Raw genomic sequence first — 22,189 nt, forward strand, 5'->3', positions numbered from 1 at the left:
TGCTTTCCAGCAAGTGGACCAATCAAAATTCTGCATTCACTTTCCATTCCCTCTAACTTAGCTGAATGAAACAACTATCACTGGCTAGCTACAGTGGCAAATCTGGATAACTTTTCAAATCAATTAACTGAGGAAACTAAATGATGGGACATTTATATGTCTTGACAGAAATTTGGGGCAAAATCACTGTAATATGAGGATGACCCATATATACTGGATGCCTAACTACCCTGCTCAGCATGTATGAAACAAAGGCTAGCTACAGTGTAAGAAACAAAAATCAGGGTAAAGGAGCTTCTGAGTTTCGTGGATGTTGTTCTACTGACTGGTTTCTGCCATTTATATACATTTTATTTTAAAAGTAAATGAAAAGGGCATATTCATGCAAAAAAAAATATTATCGATATCCTACAATTATTATATTACTGTTCACTTATTCTTCACACTTGAGTGGGACTGCTATTTATCTTATTCAAAATGAACCCAAATTTTGAAATCTTACTCGACCCGCCAAGAGAATAGTTCCCACAAATGCCAACAGAGTTTTTCCCTCCCCCCTCTTTAACCCTTTAACGACATACCATCAGTGACGGGGCGGAATCACGTAAGCTAAGATTTTATTGCGCAAGGACAATCTGCTGCAAGAAGTGTACAAAAAAAGAACTCCAAAACTGTATAGTTATTGTGCCTGTACTTCTGTGAAGTGTGTGTTGGACTTTCATTTGCATCTAGTGAGCTATAGAATGCCTCCTGTTCTTCCGAGTAAGTACGAAGTTAGGTGGACGAAACATACCTCAGCTTTAGCGGGATTTCTGCATGTTGCAAACAAATACGGCGGCGAAATTGCTTGCTCTGTTAAATACTTCACCAGGCCGAGTCCAATGCCACGATTGCAACCTGTTATTAGAATAGATTTCATTCCAAAATTACTTAGTTATTAATGAACAACTGGTTTTCTCGTCAATTCTCGTAGTCACAACGGTCACAACTGTCCTGAGATTAGCGTTGATGATCATAATTCTAGGGCTAATTTCTGTGGAGTGAAATTGAACGTTGTCAAGTTAAGTATGGCGGTTGCGAAGTGGTTGTGTAGGGTTGTTATAGCTCGGACGCATTCATTAGAATTAAATTCATATTCGAGTAGTAAACGTATTTACCTGAACAATGGTGTAAACAGCAGACCTGCAAGATATTCTTCCTCATGTAGGTTTTTTATTTGTGTAATTCTCCGAGTTAGGTTATTTTCTTCATGCAGTGTGTATGAAATGTGTTGGTGTCGATTCATATGTAATTATTTTGCTGTTGTACCAATAGGTCATGGTCAGTACGACCTTATTGTTATTGGTGGTGGTTCCGGAGGATTAGCCTGTGCTAAAGAGGCTGTACAACTAGGAGCAAAAGTAGCAGTCCTTGACTATGTAACACCATCTCCACGGGGTTCAGTTTGGGGATTGGGTGGAACATGTGTGAATGTGGGATGTATTCCCAAGAAACTTATGCACCAGGCATCTCTCTTAGGAGAGGCGATCATTGTAAGTAATGCTAGTGACTTTATTTTGTTGTTTTTATATCAGTAATTTTCAGTTAAATTATATTTTGTGGATGCATGGTTTACTATCCTTCTCTCACTGTTGCATCACCTTGCAGTATCCTCCCTTCCCTGTCACATGGGTTTTCCATTTATGGCTTTATTGTTCATTGTCCATTGTCCATTTATTTTCCGTATATATCCCTACAAGTTAAAAAACCAGGATGTGGAAATTGTCCCTTAGAAGAGTCTTCTGGGGTTGGAATTGCCTTACAGCAGTTCACTACAATGTCTTCCCCACCCACCACAACATCACATCCCTTAGGCTACCCAGACAGCTGCACTGTGTGATATCAGCTTCGGTGCAGAATAAAGCTGTTGGTATTGTGGGGTGGGAGCAAAGAAATTGTCTAATATAGTACCTCTGTCAGCTAGAATTTTATCTCTATATGTACAATGTAATTGTGATTCTCTCTCCACTCAGAATTATTTAAAGGTGAAATCATGCATATTGCAGTATTTAGTAATCACCAAAATCACATTGCAAAGACAACATTTAAAAAAATTAATAAGCAGTGTAACATCTTGTTCCACAACAATTGAGAGATAAGTTTTAATCGCTCCACTGTAAGATTTACAAGAGTACTAATTAAACATCAGGGCTGCTGAGGTGTGTAAAATTGCACAGAACATATTTGGAAAATCTGTATATTATATAGTGCAGAACAGTGTTTCATTTCATTAATAACTGATACAACAGTAACAATTGAAAAGTCACATCATTAAATACATCATTCTTGAAATCCTTTTGCTCAAATGCCTAAAGGATTAGAATTTGTCAACAATATATAATCACACTTGACATGGTTAACCTGTAATTAAAATATAACACACTATCAAACCAGATAAATAATCAAATTAGGTGCAATACATAAATTGAAATGCAAGCCAACCTGATGAATTCATCAAGAGAATTCCATCAAACTCTCCATAACCATAACCACCTAGGATATATATCATTCGAATCATAATTTTATTATCTTTGTATACTATTATATCATTGTGTTATATATTGTATTATTATTATTATTACTATTATTATTATTACTTATTGTATTGTAAAGTATTTGACTTGTCCTATATCATGTACAATGATCCATGGATATGATATGAAATAAATAAATAAATAAAGAGTATTACAGTAAATCAAGAGTTATATATGACCATGTCAGTCACTGCTGCAAGCAACCATTTGTTCTGCTTTTGTTTTAAGTTGTTATATTGTGGGTGGTTATTAGGTAATGTTTTCCTTAAGAATGTTTGTACTGACATATTTACTGTTGTTTTTCATTAGTAGATGTAAAGCTGCACTCGTTTCTGGGTTCTGTAGGTGGAGATGATGGTCAGTTTCAGGCTGTGGTTGCTTTATCTCCTGGAGAGAGAGTTTGCACTTACAAGGAGCACAGTATGCCTGAGAATTGTTCTGAACATGATGGAGAAAGGAATTCCCAAACACCCCCACCCCAACTGAAATCCCACCCTGAATGTTCAAAGTGTATTGATTCATTTTGTTGCCTGAACTTTCTATGCCTTTGTTTTGAAAACTGGTAATTATATTACATTATTAACTGCAAAAACAACAAAGTTCTAATGGAGTATAGCAAAGGCTGTTAACTCAGCATATTTATGTGTTTTCTCTTCTTATATAATGTGAAAATTGCATGCAGATTTCATATTAAACTTCACTTGTGTATGTGCATTCTCTTTTTCTGTTTAGGATTCAAAAGCATATGGTTGGGTACTCCCAGAAGCAAATGCAATTAAGCATGACTGGCAAGTTTTGAGGGAAGCCGTCCAGAATCATATCAAATCTGTCAACTGGGTAACAAGAGTGCAGTTGAGAGATAAGTATGTTACATAATAGGTATGCTTCTTCATTTACTGCCCACAGTAAACTCAGATTATAAATGTTTTGTAAAAACTCATGTCCATTGGCAAATGTTACATGTGCGAGAGTGGTAATAAAATAATACATGCCCTGTTATTTTTACAGTGAAAAAAGTGGGAATATGTATTGAAACAAAAACATTTTCAAGTCACTGAATTAAGAAAGTTTATTTGTCCACATGTAACTGCCATAAGGAAATAAGTTAGCCTTTTGCAGTTATGTAGAAGTTAAGAATATCAATGCTAATATGATTTGCGTCTGGATACATGTGTAATATTGGGACCCTTACTGTTTATATACATAAATGATTTCCCCCTTGAAATAAGTAAAATTTCTGAAGTTATTATGTTTGCAGATGACACAAGTATTCTTTGCACAACTAAAGACTACTATAATTTAAAAATAAAATTGGATGTTGTTTTTAATCATGTGTTTACTTGGTTTCAAAATAATCAATTTGTGTTAAATCTGGATAAAACAAAAATGATAAAATTCACCCCAACAGCAGCTACGAGCTACTTTCTATATACATTGTTTTTTAACAAAAAGCTGAAAGAAGTAGAAACGATAAAATTTCTCGGTTTGCAGCTGGACAATCATCTGACTTGTAAGGGACATATCGATTTTTTGCTTCATAAGTTGAGTACAGTTGGTTTTCTAATGCGAAAATTATCTTATATATTAAATATTAATAATCTTAAAGCTGTATATTATGCATATTATCATTCATTGGTGAAATATGGAATAATATACTGGGGAAATACATCAGAGAGTCATACGGTCTTTGTTATACAAAAGAAAATAATAAGAATAATGATGGGAGTGGGCCCAACTCTTACATCTATTTAAAAAGCTTGACATACTGCCAATGCCATGTGTATATTTGCTCTCATTGATGATATTTGCTGTCAATAATTTGGATCAAGTTTCAAACCAATAGCTCTGTATATGTGATTAGTACAAGAAGGAATGACCACCATATGCCTTCAGCATATTTATCATCCTATCAGAGAGGGGTGTATTATTCAGGCATCAAGCTATTTAACACTCTGCTGTGAACTATCTCAGTTTTAAAAAATGATAAAAATCAATTTAGGTTTGTTTTACAAAATTAGTTAATAAATGGTCTGTTTGCTTGTATTATACGTTGTTGAGACTTCTGTTTTTTGTTATGAATTTTAATATGTTATAATGAAACTGTTTGTATGATATGGCTTGCCAGTGTGTGTAGAATGGCAGGGTGTGAATTTGACAGTGGTTTTTCCACGGCTAGGTGTGTTGTCTTGACAACTTGTGCTGTCTGTGTGAGCCTGATTATATATTTTATTTGACCAAGGATGTGTGATGTGTAGTCGTCATGAATTTGTAATGTGTGACATACGTACATTTCATTTTACAAGTCCAAACCAAATGGACATGAAGGTCAGCATATCAAAAAAACAAATACAAGAAATTTAATCAAACACACAGATAACAGAATAATTAAAACTAATTGTTTATGTTATGCTCCACATATTCAGAAACTGTATAAAAGGAATTATTCACAAGATATAAAGACAGCTTATTTTTAAAACTAATTCTATCCTCTTTAAGTCTCTGAATGGTTATGGGCAATCTGTTGAATAGTTTAATAGCAGTAAACATAGTACCTTTCTGAAAAGCAGAAAGATTTGAGTTTGGCAAATATAATTGCTTTTGATTTCTTGTATTCAAACCATGAACATCTAAACCTGAACAAAATTTAATTTGATTATCAATCACAAACATCATCAACGAGAATGTATTCACATGACAATGGCAGTATATTCAATTTCTTAAAAAGATCCCTACATGAGTCTCTAGGTCCCACTCCAGATATAATCCTTATTCCTTTTTTTTTTTGTAATTTAAAAACTCTTAACATTATTCGTTGAGTTGCCCCAGAAAATTATTCCATACTTAAGAATAGAGTGGAAATAAGAAAAATACACCAGTTGTAAAAATATTTTACTCATAAAATAAGATAAACTCATAATTACAAAAATAGCTGAACTAAGTTTAGGGAGAATATACTCTACATGACTCTTCCAATCCAAATTCTTATCAATTTGCAGACCCAAAAATTTTATCACAGGAACTTCCTTCATAAAACATTCCTGCTAGCAACTGCCAGACAGTTATAGGACTGTTTTAGAGCAAATCTAATAATATTAGTTTTAGTGATATTTAAGGCCAACTTATTAGCTGTGAACCAATTTACAATAAGAGACAGTGTACCCATGACGTTATGCTTAAGCTCAACATGATTATTACTGGTAACCAAAATCCTGGTATCATCAGCAAAAAGAAAAAAAATGACCAGTTTATTAATATATGGAGGCAAATCATTAACCTTTAAGAGCCTAGCAACACCATATGGGGACCTTTAAAGTATAGCCGAGTGACTGTGCGACACCGTATGGGTATGTGCAGTCCACATGTGTGCACAGTGTTTTAAAATCTACTTTTAAGATAGAAATTCTTCTTCTACTTACATTATTTTTGGGCACCCGCTTTATAAGTAGACTGTCTTCCCCCCTGCATCATCTAACTGAATGCAGAGTCCGACACTGCAATTCATGCATTTTGTCCATATGTAACTCCATTTCCCACGCGAAGAGCACACGCGACACCTCACTCTCGTATTACAGGAAGTCGGCCAGTGATGTCCTCTAAACGTAACGCTTATAAAACATCGCAATTTCAACTATGCACCATGGCCCCATTTCGCATGGAAGAAGCCGAAATTGAGAGGCCGCTCATAAATCACACCATTCAGAATGCGGTACAGAGGATTCTGAAGGGTCGGGGAAGCAAGGGGGCATTGCAGGGATATTCCAAGAACAGTACCTCTGTGTGTTTAGTCCAAGATATAAACAGGCAGAGTTTCATAAGGACAAATTACGATAAGACTTTGCCCACACTCGTGTATACAGAAAGGTTCTGACTGGAGAATATGCAGTATAAACATAAACCTCCTCTCCTCTTGCCAGATAAGACAGTGTAAGACAGTGTGTCAACAGCATGCATTTATACTGCAGAAATGTTTTGCGCAGAAACTGACTGCATATTTGTGGACAGACGCTCAAAATTGGGAAAAAAAAATTTTGGAATCAATGTAACAATTTTTACAGATTCTAAAATCTGTAAATTACAGTATCTGATTTTGTATTTTTTCTAGATAAAAGCACTGTTTATTTCGTTCGTTTATCACAAAAATTGTAGAAATCACAGCATTTTCAGTAACATGCTTACAATTTTTATTACTCTATAATGGCGGACATTTAAATTAACTCTGGCCTGCTGCCATTACGGGAATTTAAATGGCCCGTTTCTTAAAGGTTAATGTAAATAATAAATAGAAGTGGTCCCAAAACCGACCCCTGAGGAACCCTTTGCTTAACTTTCCCAAGATGAAAACTAGTCCTGACCATCATTAGTTTTAATGTACACTCTCTGTTTTCTATCCAATAGATATGATTTGAACCAGTTTAACACTTTGCAGACCGCGCACGCATTAATACGTTTTTTGCTTTTAAACGTGGCGGACCGGTCATATATTAATACGTTTTTAGAACACGATAAGTTGCAACACGCTATACATCTCTCTGACACCTCCCAGCTTGCACGAGCTGCCTGCAGCTGCGTGATAAGCCTCTGGAATGTTTGCTGACTAATCAGTTATGTGACCTCGCTGTAACTGTATGCCCTGCAAAGGAAAATAAATGCCTATATTTCTTCAAGCTGTACATAGCAAGCTGTCAGTGAGTAGTGCAATATGTGAACATATAATTCTGGGAAACTTACGAAGTATGGCGTACTTGTTCTTGTAGTTACTGAAAGCACTTCAGGCTATATTGGAAATTTAGAATTTTATTCTGGTGAAGGAAAGACATTACAAGACACTACTCTTTCCGTTTTGGAACCCTATCTTGATCAAAATTACCATGTCTATCAAGACAGTTATTATAACAGTGTGGCAACTGCAGAACACCTACTTTCAAGAAAAGTACGTGTTTGTGGAACAATTAGGGTGAACAGAGGCCTTCCTCCAGATCTGAAGGAGGAATGTAAATCCCTGAAATGTGGTGAAACCACATTCAGGAGGAAGGGGGATATTCTTCTTCAGTCCTGGAGGGATACTCGTGTTGTGAATATGATTTCCACAATTCAAAATTTGAGCATTGTTGATGTTCAAAGGAGACATGGACGGGTAAAAAAGGCTGTTTGTATTTCCGAGTATAATATGTTCATGAAGGGAGTTGATAGAGCCGATCAATACTTGCCCTATTATTCTCTTCCTTGGAAAACAGTAAAGTGGACAAAGAAAGTTCCTTGTGGCTTGTAAATTGTGCCATTTTCAATTCATTTTTGGTTTTCAAAAATCTAAACCCTCATTCAAAATTGAAATATAAGGCATTTCTGCTGAATGTGGCAAAAGCCTGGGCTACAGACCACACGGTGGCGGCAGACACAGTCTTAGTGCGACTGGGCCCGTCTACTCCCACCCCATGCAGGCCTCATGTGGACACCCCTGGGCGACTCTGGGGTGATATGTGGAAACATACCCTCATGAAAATTGTGAAAAGTGAACATTCCAAGGGGAAGCATCCTTCTAGGCAATGCCGTGTTTGTGCAGTTCACAAAAAAGGACTATGACTGTCTACATTTGCAAGTTATCTGTAATGCCACTTCACAAAGGGGAATGTTTCCAGAAATATCACACCCTCAAGCACTTCTAGGAGCATTGGTAAGTGTTCTCCAAAAATTTTAGTTCATAAAATTAATTAGGAGATTTTATATTAATTTTTAAAGTGAACAGTGCACAAGTTAAGGTAGTAGGCATAAAAATGCCAGTCCCCAGGGTGATTTAAATATTTAAATCGCCGGTCAGCAAAGTGTTAATATACACCCCCGGACACCATAATACTCTAGTTTAGATGTCAATATCTCATAATTAACACAGTCAAAAGCCTTAGCAAGGTCACAAAAAATCCCTGCAGTTTGCAGTCTGTCACTCCAGGCCTGAAGTATGCCAGTCATAAAAGAAAAAGCAGCATGGTCTGTTGGGAAATTTTTCCTAAAGCCAAATTATATCCAGCTCTACAGAGAGATGATTGGATCCATGAAGTGAAAATAAATGTAAATGTAAATACTTGTAGTAAATTAAAGTTCTTTCCCTCTCACTCCAGGAGAGTAGTTTCTTGAAAACACTGCTTCTCTGAAGAATTATAATGCAATTTTTCTGTAATGGTGTTCTGGAAGAATTTGAAGCAGAAAAATCAAATATTTATATAAAGTTAATGTTTTTATTATATTCTAGGAAAATTGATTATTATAATGGACATGGTCAGTTTGTAGACCTACACACTGTGAAGGTTGTTGTGAAGACTGGAAAGGAACATACACTGACTGCTTCTCATTTTGTGATTGCTGTTGGAGGCAGACCAAGATACCCTGACATTCCTGGAGCACTTGAATATGGAATAACAAGTGATGATATTTTTAGTCTGGAAAATTCCCCAGGGAGGACATTGGTTATTGGTGCAGGCTGTATCCTTTTGACTACCTTCTAATATAATCCATTGATCTGTACATGAGCAACGCCACTTGGTAGAAATGCACATGAAAGTACTGGTATTCACATAATATTATTGAAAAGATATTCATCAGTGATGCAGGCTGATGTGTCTTAAAGAGTATCTCATATGGGTAAATGAATGGAAGAACACAGTACCTACTGTAGTTCATGTGACAATACTGACCAAAGGAGACATGAGTCATTGTCTATGTTAAGTAGACACTTGCCATAATACACTGAGATACTTTCCACACCAAGAAGCAGAGAGTGTGGAGTTCATGCAACCGATGCAGACAGCACTTTTATACACTTGTACATAGAATGCCCAAATTGCAGTGGATATTAACTATTGATGTCACTCTTCCCAGGATTTTAGTGGACTGAATTAATTTCTTACAATGTTTGTTAGTTGAATAAGCATTGGAGATCCATAAGGAGTAACACAGATTATTTTTAGGCTAGCACAGAAGTTGATTTTGATGTTAGTAAAACCTGCATATTGTCACATGTTTATTGCTCGGCTAATAATAATGGGTTTTGGGTTGGGTGATCGGATTTATTGACACCTTTACAATCATTTGTAATCACAATAGATTAAAATAACTCGCAATAAATCTTCAGCTGAACCCTTCTTCCTTGGCCACTGGTGGCTTTCTACCAATCAGTTCATCTTGGTGTCAGGCCCCTTGAGGCCACGGCCAAGGATTTTTTTTTTCCAACTGAACTTCGCAGTAGTAGTCTTTATGTAACATCCTCTCTGATGAGAAGGTGGGTTTGTCTCTCCTGAATATGCTTGGCCTTTCGTCAAGTGTATATTTTGCGCATACAGCATGTTATTAAAAATACTCCCTTTTGCACTGCACACAAATCCTCTGTCAGTACAGGTTTTCCAGAGCAGATCATGCTTAACTTACATATCTTATGCTACAATGACAACTTAGTCATTTGAACGGTTGTAAGCTTGACCACCGCCAAGTTTAAGCCTCTTATATTTTCTGTGTCCGGCTTCACCTTGTCCTATACTGCTAACATGTTCATTCTCATGATTTTGTATGGCTTGTGCTTGTCGCCTGCACAATTTTGTTATATAATCATATACATATGGAAAGTTGAAATCTGTGTGCAAGTCACAGACTGGTGTGCGCCTTGGAAAATTTCCGGTGGTGTGCAAAACCTTCTTTTGCATACGCTCCAATTTTAGGAGGTAGGTATCTGCCGCTAATTCCCAGGTGGGACAAACGTAAGTCACTAGTGATCTGATCAGTGCCTTATAGAGGTTTTATTTAATGTTTACGTTTAAACGCTCACTTTTGAATAGGGAGTAGATTTTAATAAATGCTCTTAAGGCCTTGGCTTCATCATTTCTATGTGAAGTCTCCACGTCATGCTCTTATCGAAGATTACACCCAGATATTGTACATGACTGACAAAGGGGATAATCTGCCCATTCAGTGTAAGATGAGCCTCAGGGGGGCTAAGTCTACAAGAAAAGTAGATTTCCTGAGTTTTCATTAATTTTTATGTTCCAGCGCTCACACTACATATCAATATCACTGAGACCTCACTGCAGCTTTCTGAGAACATAACCCTTTTTGCGGTCTTTCGCATATATACAGGTGTCATCAGCAAAGAGACCTAGATTGACACCAGGTGTTTGCGGTGTATCATTTATATATAGACTGTACAGTGTGGGGGGAGAGGACAGAACCTTGTGACATCCCTGCTTGTTCTCATTTGATTCTGTTCTGTATTACTTGTATAGTCTCAAGGCAGATCCATAGAAAACATGTCCATTGCCTAGCACTGGAGGTCCTCTGTTGTTGTATTTACAGCACCATTGCATAGCAATGCAAGTTATCCAATTGTTGCCTGCGAATTTGTTGCAAAGGGAATGTGTTTGCCGAATCGTTCCCTAGCAATGGGTCTACATGTCACAATATAAATGATCACATTAGGAAACCGGAATTGCATCAGTGCCATAATATAGCTGTATGTAATAACTTATTTCAAAATGTGTCAGCATTTTAATAAATGGGAACAACAGAAACGAGTTCCATAATGAAATTAGGAGAAGAATAAATTCAGATGTAGGTTATTCTTCAAAATCTCTTACCATCCATGCATTCTACTTTCAGATCATAAAATTTGTGATTCAGCCAATTGTTCGTGGCTATAAAATGTGATCCATACATTTTGAAGGAAGAACTAAAGTTCCATGTGCTTGGGAACAACATACAAAACTCGTTGTCCCTGTGAGGAATAAGGTTAGATGGGTAGTTTAAGAAGTTCCATAGTGAGTTACATTGAAAAATTTGTGCACTTCACAAAGCATTGTCAGGATAGTGAACTCAAGAAGTATATGATCTGAATGTGTCACATGAATGGTGGAAACATGTGTGCAGAATTTCAGGGAAAAGCCTCACTAAAGCCAGAGGAGAATAGTTGGAAAGTAGGTTAATAGGAAGAAAGGTGCTGGCAGGGTTCTGGGTTATGTACAGTTGTGGGTTAACGTGGTTTGAAATCTTTTTGAGGTTTAGTGCCAGAGAGTTATTATGTTAATTCTTTAAATTGTAGAAAAATCTCAAAGAATAGTAATATTTCATTTTCAGTATTGTACACCTTTTCTGCACATACCATGGCTCACAAATCCAGGTCACCATTATGCATTAGTGTTTTCTGGAATATAGTTCTAAGTTTTTGTTTACTTATATTTAATGTATATGTAATTTGCAACAAACTTCTCTGTTTTCTGTTAAGATGACTACAGTTTCAGCCAGTGGTGGAACTATAGAAGCCTATATGTTCAGAAGTCATCACTAGTCTGCAGAAAAAAATATGAAACATTTTGACTGAAATAACCAGTAAACTTAATAGATCGCAAACAATCTGTATGTGTTTAATGATGGAGTATTGTTAGCTGCTTCCTTCACATACATTATACATTATGCTTTATACTTGCGCTTGAGCTCATTTAATTTTATCATATATCCTGCCCTCATAAATACTATTGGATTTGCAGAGTCAACAGTTCGAAGATATGTTTTGTCATGGTGGTGAAATTCTTTGGAAAAAGTGCATTTTATAACCACAAAATGACAATATTTTTATTTCCTTTCCTGCCCATAATTACAGATCTGAAACTTGCATCTGTAGGAAATTTGTTGAGGTTTGCATTGTACTGTTAGAAATAATGCAAAAAAATTCCTTCTGGTGTAAGCTGATTTATTTCCTTAATTGTTAAAAGATATTGGACTGGAATGTGCTGGCTTTTTAAATGGCCTTGGTTATGATGCTACAGTGATGGTTCGGTCAGTTCCCCTCCGAGGTTTCGATCAGCAGATGGCAGGAATAATCACAGATGAAATGATGTCTAAAGGTGTTAACTTCCTTATGAAGTGCATTCCATTGTCGGTGGAAAAGAAGAATGATGGCAAACTTCTGGTATCTTGGACTAATATTACCGATCAGAGTACTCACTCTGACGTATTTGATACAGTGCTCTTCGCGGTTGGTCGAAGAGCTCTTACAAAAGAGCTGTGTGTTGAGTCTGCTGGTGTGAAAACTGTGCCAGAGTCTGGCAAGATCTTTGCTGAAAACGAACAAACTAATGTGAAGCACATATATGCTGTAGGAGATGTCCTGCATGTAAGTGCACCGTTGGCTGTCATTCATAGCTAGTTCTTAGCATGCCTTCATAAGGGAGCTGGAATAGGGCAATCAGTATAATAACAGTTGACTACAGACCAGGGGGGGGGGGTCTGGGTTCAGGTCTTAATAGGAGTAAGATTTTCTCCTGTCCACGTCCAGACCATTTGTGGGTCCTCCTAGCCTCATAGCCAGTGGGTATGAGGGGCTCTTTCCTTGCAGCTAAAGGGGTCAGAGTATGAAGCAGACCACTCACCTTCAACTAGTTCCAAGGTCTATGCATTCCTTCCCCCATCTGTCTTCATGGCATAGTGCTTAATTAAGTACAGGGATGACTTTACCTTCACCTTCCTTCAATCAATGGTAGGTAAAAAACTACAAAAAATATGAGACCATCATGATGAGAGTTTGAACTTCAGATGTGTGAGGGCCAACATCTTTTATTATACGGTCCTAAAATTTTTAGATGATGGAGCTTTCAAAAAGCTGTATCATATCTCAGGTGGTTAGTTGCTCTCTCAGGTGTGCTTTATCCCTCATAACACATTATGAGATACTGTGTCTGTTTACTAGGGTCTTCATTTCTCATCCAGTAGTTGGTTGGTTGCAGAATAATGAAATTCTTTTTATGGATTTTGAATTGTTTCATTTTGGTCCGTTACACTATCAATCACAAAGTTAATAGAAAGTCTGTCGAGTGTAACAATTTGTAGGTCACTTTTTATTATTATTTCTGCCTTACATGTTTCGGTTTGACACAACCATCATCAGAGGCACTTGCTATAATTATGGAAACACTGTCGCTGTTTTAGATGTTCACAATTATGTTTGTCGTGTGGATGCTGCTACGATATGTTGACGTGTAAAAGCACAAAATATGCTAAGATAGTTGAGTACACTCTCAAGTTCTCACTTTTCATCCGAACCTATTTTTAAGTTACTGTGTACTGCAGTACACAGCACACAGGAACATATCAAACCATAAGCCATACAACCTCAAGCTGACGTCTCCCGTCTTCGGGATGAATTAACAAGGAGGAGTTCAGCATTTTATATCAAATATTTTAACATTTTAGCATTTTAACTTAAAAATAGGTTCGGATGAAAAGTGAGAACTTGAGAGTGTACTCAACTATCTTAGCATATTTTGTGCTTTTACACGTCAACATATCGTAGCAGCGTCCACACGACAAACATAATTGTGAACATCTAAAACAGCGACAGTGTTTCCATAATTATAGCAAGTGCCTCTGATGATGGTTGTGTCAAACCGAAACATGTAAGGCAGAAATAATAATAAAAAGTGACCTACAAATTGTTACACTCGACGGACTTTCTATTAACTTTGTCTTTTTATGGAGTTTGTGAGTATGCATATTTTGTTAGAGTAGTTTTTGTGTAAATTGTAAAATGCCTCAGCAAAATGTGTTTATAATTTTATGATCTGGTGCTGGGAAGTGATGAACAGTAGCAGGGGGTTATGTTTGGATACAATGACAAATTTGAAACATACACATTTTGTGGGATAGATGTTGCATTACTTGAGGCTGAAGCAGAATACATTTCAGGAGAAGTCCAAGATATTTTTATTAATCAACAATATTATTGCTGTACAGCAAGTTTCCAGACTGAATGCTGTTACTTATTACATCATGTCTATGAGCAACATGCCTTTGTGATCCAAAATTACTGTAGCCATCATATTTTCTACCAGGCCTAATGATCTTGAAACTCCATGATTATGTAGAACTGGGGTGTTGTGTTTTGAAGGTATGGTGAGGAATCCATGTTGCGTCTTTTGTGACAGTGCACCAAAGGTATTCTTGACTACTGGCAAAATTACAAGCACAAGGCATTCATCGTGTAGTGCGTGAGGCACCTAGCATACGCACATTTTGTTAAAACCTGAATCCTGAATGGTTTTGATCAGTGTTCCATGTGACAGATTCAAGTCATGTTGCAAGGCACTCACCATTGTTCTTATATTATCTCTTTGACTGGCGCGGGCGTGTTTTAATGCCCAGGCGATGCCAGCCGTTTCCTGGCGTTGGCGTGTTATAACGCTTTGACAATCTCTTCCCTTCTTTGCTCTCTTGGTACTCATCAACCAAAGACATATATGATAGTTTTTGTGCATGCTTGTAAAGAACCCTTGTAAACTTTGTGGGGGTCTATATTACTGTCAGAACCCTCCGAGAAGGAAAAGGTCAGAAAATATTTCACATTCATTCAGTTTCACCATGGATTCTCACAGCAAGTGTCGGCGTGTTCCTACAGACCAGCTGGAAAGTGTTGTGAATGAGATTTGTGCTGATGATGATAGTGGCGATGAAATAATGATTCTTGAATTAGATGAAGTTGATAGTGACAATAATAGAGTGATAGACAATCATCCACAAGACAGTAATCAAGAACATTTACCTACCACAAGTGCGGTGCGTGACACGCCCATCTCATGGACGTATGGAGACATTGTGCCAACAATAGTTCCATTTACTAGTAGTTCCGGGATCAAAATTGATATAACACATAAAATGCACCCCTTTTCATGGATTAAAATTTTTCTGGATGGCGACTTAGTGAATCACATCACAACTGAAACCAGTCGCTATGCTCACCAGCACTTCAACACACATGAGTTAGCTCCTCATGCTCGAGAACACAATTACAAATATGTCACACCAGATGAAACCTGGACATACTTAGGAATTGTGTCCATGACAGGAATTGACAAACGCCCTGAAATTGAAGAATATTGGTCCACTAGGCCCCTATTTCACACTCCGTGGTATTGACCAAAGATGTCTGCGGCGGTTCCAACAGATTTAAAAATTTCTTCATTTTGCAGACAACGATGCACTACCAGCTGACTGTGAAAATCGCCTGTATAAAGTTAGGCAAATTATAGACTCATTAGTGGGGAAATTTAGGAAAACATATATCCCTGAAAAGGAAATTGCAATAGATGAAGGAATAGTCACTTGGAAAGGACGTCTTATCTTCCGAGTATATATGCCTGATAAACCTGATAAGTATGGTATAAAGGCTTATCTTGTTTGTGAATTGACAAGTGGATATATTTGGAATTTTGAAATTTATTGCGGAAAATCAAGACCTATAAAGGAATTAGTTGTCGATCTGTTGGGGCCACAGCTTCTAGATAAAGGGTATCATTTCTATGAGTATAACTATTACAGTAGTGTAGAATTGTGTGAGACGTTATCAGAGAAATACCTATGTTTGTGGAACCTTCAGAATGGACAGAGGAGCTCCTAAAGAACTAAAGGATGACATAAAAAATTTGAAAAAAAGGGGAATCTGTGTTTTCTAGGAAGGGGCAGGTTCTCATACACGGTGTGGAGAGATAAAAGAGACGTCAAACTTATCTCCACTCTTCACACAGCAAAAATCGTGGAATCTGCAAAAACGAATTGCAAAGGAGAAAAAATATGCAGACCCGAGGTAATTGGGGACTACAATAAACATATGAGAGGGGCCGACAGGGCTGATCAAATGCTGCATTACTATCCTTGTTCCCGCAAAACGGTAAAGTGGACATAGAAACTGGTGTCTTTCTTGTTGCAAATGGCAGCATTCAATAGTTCCATTCTATTCAAAAAGAACACAACAAACGAAAAATACAAGAAGAGAAATTACAAATTCAAAGATTTTATGTTGGACTGTATAGAAAAAATGACAACCAAACAAACAGTGTGGAGAGGGAGGAGAGTCAAGGAATGAAGTGGATGATGAATCTATTGCTTCAGACTCGAGTGCAGTCATGCCTCCGCCCGCAACCTTGAAAAGACCACCAGTGAAAGACCCAGCAAATCATCTAGAGGGAGGCCTGAAAATACATAAAATGGTCCATGTTATCCCAGTAACAAGAAGAAGAATGGTGCCATGAGAAAGTGTCGCGTGTGTGCTAAGCACAAGATTAGAAAAGAAACAAGTGTCATGTGTGCAAGCTGTGGTGTGGCTCTCTGCAAACTTTCATGTTTCAATGTTTATCACATGAAGAAAAACTACTAAAGAGGTAAAATATTGTCTTTTTATTAGTTCCTGAAAATTTCGTTTTTAAAAACCAATTTTTGTTGAAGTTGTTTAGAAAAAAGTAACCACATGCATTTTAGCGACATAAGGCTTAAAGGGCCTGCCAGGACAGTGGTGGGATTTAAATACCCTTCGCGCCAGTCAAAGGGTTATTGTGAATTGCATTTTTGGCAAATGCAGTGTTAGCAGTTCTTGCCATTGTACATCTGCCACTACTTTCGTAATTTTCTGTAGTGGCTTTTCCGCCTGAAACTCCACATACATTTTGCTATACTTTGCAGATTCATACCATCTTCACCATAATCTTCCACAAACTGGCAATGAATTTCTACCACCAGCACACCGTTGTATTTAAAAACAATTACAGCATGGACCACTGTTCCAACCAAGTAATATTCACTATTCAGATGGTAGATAGTGGGAAATTGAACAAGCCATGTTACCATCAGTGATTAAAAAGACTCACATACTGCCCATAATGAGTTTGTCTTTTTGTTGTGAGGTTATCTGCCTTGTAAACTTAATTTCTCACTGCCTCTCATATAAACCTTCGAGGTCCTGCCTGAAAACTTTCATGTATTATCAGTGCTGACAAATAATATTCACAGTAGAAAGTTACTAAATTGAGGCCTCTCTTGTCAAATGAAAATATTAAAGAAAGTCTTTATCAGATTAATTTATTGTAAAAAGTGAGGTTTTTATTTTGTTTGGCTACGAGTAGTCTCCTTTGGAATGTATACAGCAATCCCATTGTTTTTTCCACACTTTAAAAGCACTGTGGAAGTCATTTTCCTTAATATTTTTGAGTGCTGCTTGCAACTGCCTTTGGATATCAGGGATTGTTTCAAAACATCATCTGTAAAGTTTCATTTTCAGTTTTAGAAGCAAAGCAAAATCACGAGGCTAAGTCCAGTGAGTAGGGAAGGTGAGGAACCATAACCATGTTGCTATAATGCTGTAAGTCACAAACTGTGTGGTTTTCACAGACATGTGGGTGGGCACATTGTTGTGATGAAGGAACCACTTGTAGTTGTGCCAAAGTTCCAGTCTTTTTCGTGGCAAATTTTATCTCAAGCATATCAAAACATCGCAGTAAAAGTAAGAGTTGATCATAGTGTTAGGAGGAACAAATTGTCAATGAACAATCCCCTTCATGTTAAAAAAAAAACAGTGAGTGTGCTCTTTGTCGAACTCTGGACCTGCCATGTCTTTCTTGCTCTTTGTGATTGTGGACTCTTCCACCATGGTGGTTCTTCCTTTGTTTCTGGATCATAACTGTAAATCCAACTTTTGCCACCCATTATGATCCTAGAAATAAGAGTTGGACCCTCATTAGCCTCGTCTTGTTCGAGATACATTTACACTTTGCTGCTTTTGATCATTTGTTAAGAATCGGGGAACAAACTTTGCAGCAATGCATGCATATTCAAATTTTTTGTTAAGATCTGGCAAACTCCATAACTGATTGCAACAGTGTCTGCGAGCTCATGGATTGTTTGGTGACAGTCTTCATGGATGAGTTCTAAAATTTTTTTGACATTTTCTGTTATTTTGCTGTTGCTTGGTCGCCCTGAACATTTGTCATCTTCAACTGACACTTTACTGTCCTTGAAACATGAACGCCATTCAAAAACCACTGTCTGGCTTAAAAGAGTGTTCCCCAAAAGCCTCATGAATCATTTAAGGGGTTTCGATAGTGGATTTACTGAGCTTCACGCAAAACTTGATGCAGACACATTGCTCGATTTTTGCATCCATCACAGACAAAACAAAACACGAAGTCGAAAAGGCACTCGTGTAAAAACAGTGCATGTTCATAGTACAGTGTCACATGGCAGACTGATGCAGTAGGCTTGCAGAAGTGTGGCCTTGGCCTCCCCTCTTATCTCTTTTCACCAAGGCAGTTAACAACAACAACAGTTTGAGAACTCTCCAATATACATGAAGGTTGCCTGGGATATGTATAGTTCTTCAGTATAATTTGAAATTATTTATTTTTCTTTCTTGTGTGTTCTGTTTAGTTTTGACTTGATTTTTTAAAAATACAATTTATGTGGTAATACTTAATATGCTGTCTAGTTTGAAGTGCAAGAACTGCAATATCACCATTACTGATCTTTGTGTGGTATTTATTTTGATCCTGTTATACTGTTTCTAATAATGTAGTGATTATATGTGCAGTTTTTATGTACCATCTGTTACATATGTCATTTATTCATAGGAGAAGCCAGAACTGACACCAGTGGCCATTCAAGCAGGAAAGTTGCTAGCCCAACGCCTCTTCAGCAATAGCAATGAACAGATGGACTACGAGACTGTCGCAACAACAGTTTTCACTCCACTAGAGTATGGTACAGTGGGTATAAGTGAGGAAGTAGCCATAAAGAGATATGGAGAAGACAACATAGAGGTATTTCATGCATTTTACAAGCCTACAGAATTTTCGGTACCACAACGAAATGTCAAGAATTGCTACACCAAAGTGATTTCCAAGAGGAAAGATCCACAGAAAGTGCTTGGGATGCACTTTGTTGGCCCACAAGCAGGGGAAGTGATTCAAGGATTTGCTGCAGCTATGAAGTAAGTGTTTATATATATTGCTTATTATGTAGGAGTGATACTGCTATATATATATATACATACAATTTGTTGTGACCGGTCTATTTTTAAATAAGTCCCAAATGAGGATTAGCCAAGGTTATGATGTGGTCACTGCCAAGACTTTTTTCACACTTCAGAGGATGCAGTGACAGATGAATATGGAGTATCAATGAAATGGGGACTGGCTAGGATAAGAAAAGTTTTGTCCCTTCATATCTCACATGGACTGTCCTGGGATTGTGCCTGGATTTCCATGTTGCTAAGCCAAGCTCTAACTGCCTGAGCTAGGCAATATTTTGTTGTGAACAATTATGATTAATTCAGTCCTTGAAGAGGAACCGATTTGACAGAACACATCAGATTAATGATAAAGAGACAACATTTTATTGATCCATTTTATGATTTGAGTTTGTGGTGTTTTTGATTCAAGTGTTGTTGAAGTGTTGATCTTCTCATTGGCTTCATATTTGTAATAGAGATCTGGAGTGCTTTGTAAGTACATACTCCAGATAAGACTGGTAGAGCGTTTCACTGGATAGAGTGCTCCATTATGGATGATAAATAAATTATAGGTTTCACTTTCCATATATTATAATTTATACTGGCTGTTGGATTGATATATTATTATTATTCTAGATGCGGACTGACAATGAAGCAACTTCAGTCAACAGTCGGAATCCATCCAACAGTAGCTGAGGAGTTTACAAGGATATATATAACAAAGAGATCTGGAGTAGATCCAAATCCCCAGAGTTGTTGTAGCTAATTAATTTTGATTATAAAACTGTTAGGCAATATGGTGATTCTGAGAATGTGAANTAAATATAATACAGTTTTTAATATTATACACACTGAAGTTTTAGTCCTCTAAAATCTTGTTAAAAATTATCCTGATTCCAGATTATGGCACATAATTTAACATTCTGGCCAACTCTGTTGTGTTACCTTGTTGAATTAAGTTTGTACAATATGAACAGTTTTGTATTGCTTGAAAACCTGGCCATGTGACTCAAGTAATGTTTGATGATCAAGTTGTAGTTTTGTAAAATGGAGTAGCAGGGTTGCATATTAGAGAGTTGATACTTCTTTTGTTTGGCTTTACAGAAGTTCTGAATGAATGTAAGGGAGAATGAAGTTATATATGTACTTTAATTTATATAATGTCAGATTACAAATATTTTAATAATTTATATAATGTCAGATTACAAATATTTTAAATTCATTTTCATCTTCTATGTAATAATAAAACACACCATATATGATGATAAAGTAATTTCAGTTTCTTAAATGTTATGTTTTTATTCTCTGTTGCCCAATGAAATCCTACTGTGTGCCAGTTGTGTGTGAGGCGTTATCAGAGAAATACCTATGTTTGTGGAACCTTCAAAATGGACAGAGGAGCTCCTAAAGAACTAAAGGATGACATAAAAAATTTGAAAAAAAGGGGAATCTGTGTTTTCTAGGAAGGGGCAGGTTCTCATACACGGTGTGGAGAGATAAAAGAGACATCAAACTTATCTCCACTCTTCACACAGCAAAAATCGTGGAATCTGCAAAAACGAATTGCAAAGGAGAAAAAATATGCAGACCTGAGGTAATTGGGGACTACAATAAACATATGAGAGGGGCCGACAGGGCTGATCAAATGCTGCATTACTATCCTTGTTCCCGCAAAACAGTAAAGTGGACATAGAAACTGGTGTCTTTCTTGTTGCAAATGGCAGCATTCAATAGTTCCATTCTATTCAAAAAGAACACAACAAACGAAAAATACAAGAAGAGAAATTACAAATTCAAAGATTTTATGTTGGACTGTATAGAAAAAATGACAACCAAACAAACAGTGTGGAGAGGGAGAAGAGTCAAGGAATGAAGTGGATGATGAATCTATTGCTTCAGACTCGAGTGCAGTCATGCCTCCGCCCGCAACCTTGAAAAGACCACCAGTGAAAGACCCAGCAAATCATCTAGAGGGAGGCCTGAAAATACATAAAATGGTCCATGTTATCCCAGTAACAAGAAGAAGAATGGTGCCATGAGAAAGTGTCGCGTGTGTGCTAAGCACAAGATTAGAAAAGAAACAAGTGTCATGTGTGCAGGCTGTGGTGTGGCTCTCTGCAAACTTTCATGTTTCAATGTTTATCACACGAAGAAAAACTACTAAAGAGGTAAAATATTGTCTTTTTATTAGTTCCTGAAAATTTCGTTTTTAAAATCCAGTTTTTGTTGAAGTTATTTAGAAAAAAAGTAAACACATACATTTTAGCGACTTAAGGCTTAAAGGGCCTGCCAGGACAGGGGTGGGATTTAAATACCCTTCGCGCCAGTCAAAGAGTTAACAACACTAATTTTATGGACCTGGATTTTGTACATGCAGTGACCTGGTTATTCAGTAACCAAGTATCCTGAATTCTCATCCTATTAGTAGAAACGTCAAAGAAAAATGACTATGTTTATATAAGTTATTAAAAAAGAAATTTGTGATGTGCATATATTAACCTCCCATATAGTTCTCCCAGCCACCGTTAACAGCACTACCCATTGTTCTGTTATTCTGTTACAGTGTATGATCCAAAATCTTTGACCCATCAACAGGTTATATCACCTAGAAAGATACATGTGTAAGAACTAAAGCAAAATCATGTTATATTGACCTTATATTGGATTTCTGTAAGAATTTATCTCGTACAACCAGCAGATTGCAAACTTCATTTCCAGTACCTCAGATAATAGCAAGGATACTGTAGTTCGTTAGTTCACTAGTAGACAGAGCTGTAAGTAATGTAGATTTTTACAAGATTTGTTGAATATTATG

General features: G+C 37.0%; 2 protein-coding genes across 4 annotated transcripts in view; one reads left to right on the forward strand and one right to left on the reverse strand.

Annotated features, from left to right (window-relative positions):
* LOC111874751 (C-factor) overlaps positions 1-1,010 on the reverse strand; it is a 32,685-nt gene extending 31,675 nt beyond the window's left edge. For both annotated transcript variants that reach the window (XM_023870502.2, XM_023870501.2), the window contains exon 1: positions 794-1,010. In XM_023870502.2, coding sequence (XP_023726270.1) covers positions 794-919 — 126 coding nt within the window. In that variant the 5' untranslated portion in view covers positions 920-1,010. The remainder of the gene's footprint in view (positions 1-793) is intronic.
* LOC111874752 (thioredoxin reductase 1, mitochondrial) lies at positions 567-20,637 on the forward strand. Of its 2 annotated transcripts, none has more exons than XM_023870505.2 (7): positions 567-762; positions 1,315-1,532; positions 3,306-3,436; positions 8,818-9,047; positions 12,320-12,720; positions 18,995-19,353; positions 20,011-20,637. In XM_023870505.2, exons 1-7 carry the CDS (start codon positions 744-746, stop codon positions 20,138-20,140), a joined length of 1,488 nt encoding a protein of 495 aa, XP_023726273.1. In that variant the 5' UTR covers positions 567-743; the 3' UTR covers positions 20,141-20,637. The 2 variants fall into 2 exon arrangements, with proteins under 2 accessions (XP_023726273.1, XP_023726272.1); XM_023870504.2 differs by lacking the exon at positions 567-762 and adding an exon at positions 1,037-1,203.
* The last annotated feature ends 1,552 nt before the right edge of the window (positions 20,638-22,189 follow it).

The sequence above is a fragment of the Cryptotermes secundus genome, unplaced genomic scaffold, assembly GCF_002891405.2.
Source record: "Cryptotermes secundus unplaced genomic scaffold, Csec_1.0 scaffold838, whole genome shotgun sequence".
In the NCBI taxonomy this organism is placed as follows: domain Eukaryota; kingdom Metazoa; phylum Arthropoda; class Insecta; order Blattodea; family Kalotermitidae; genus Cryptotermes; species Cryptotermes secundus.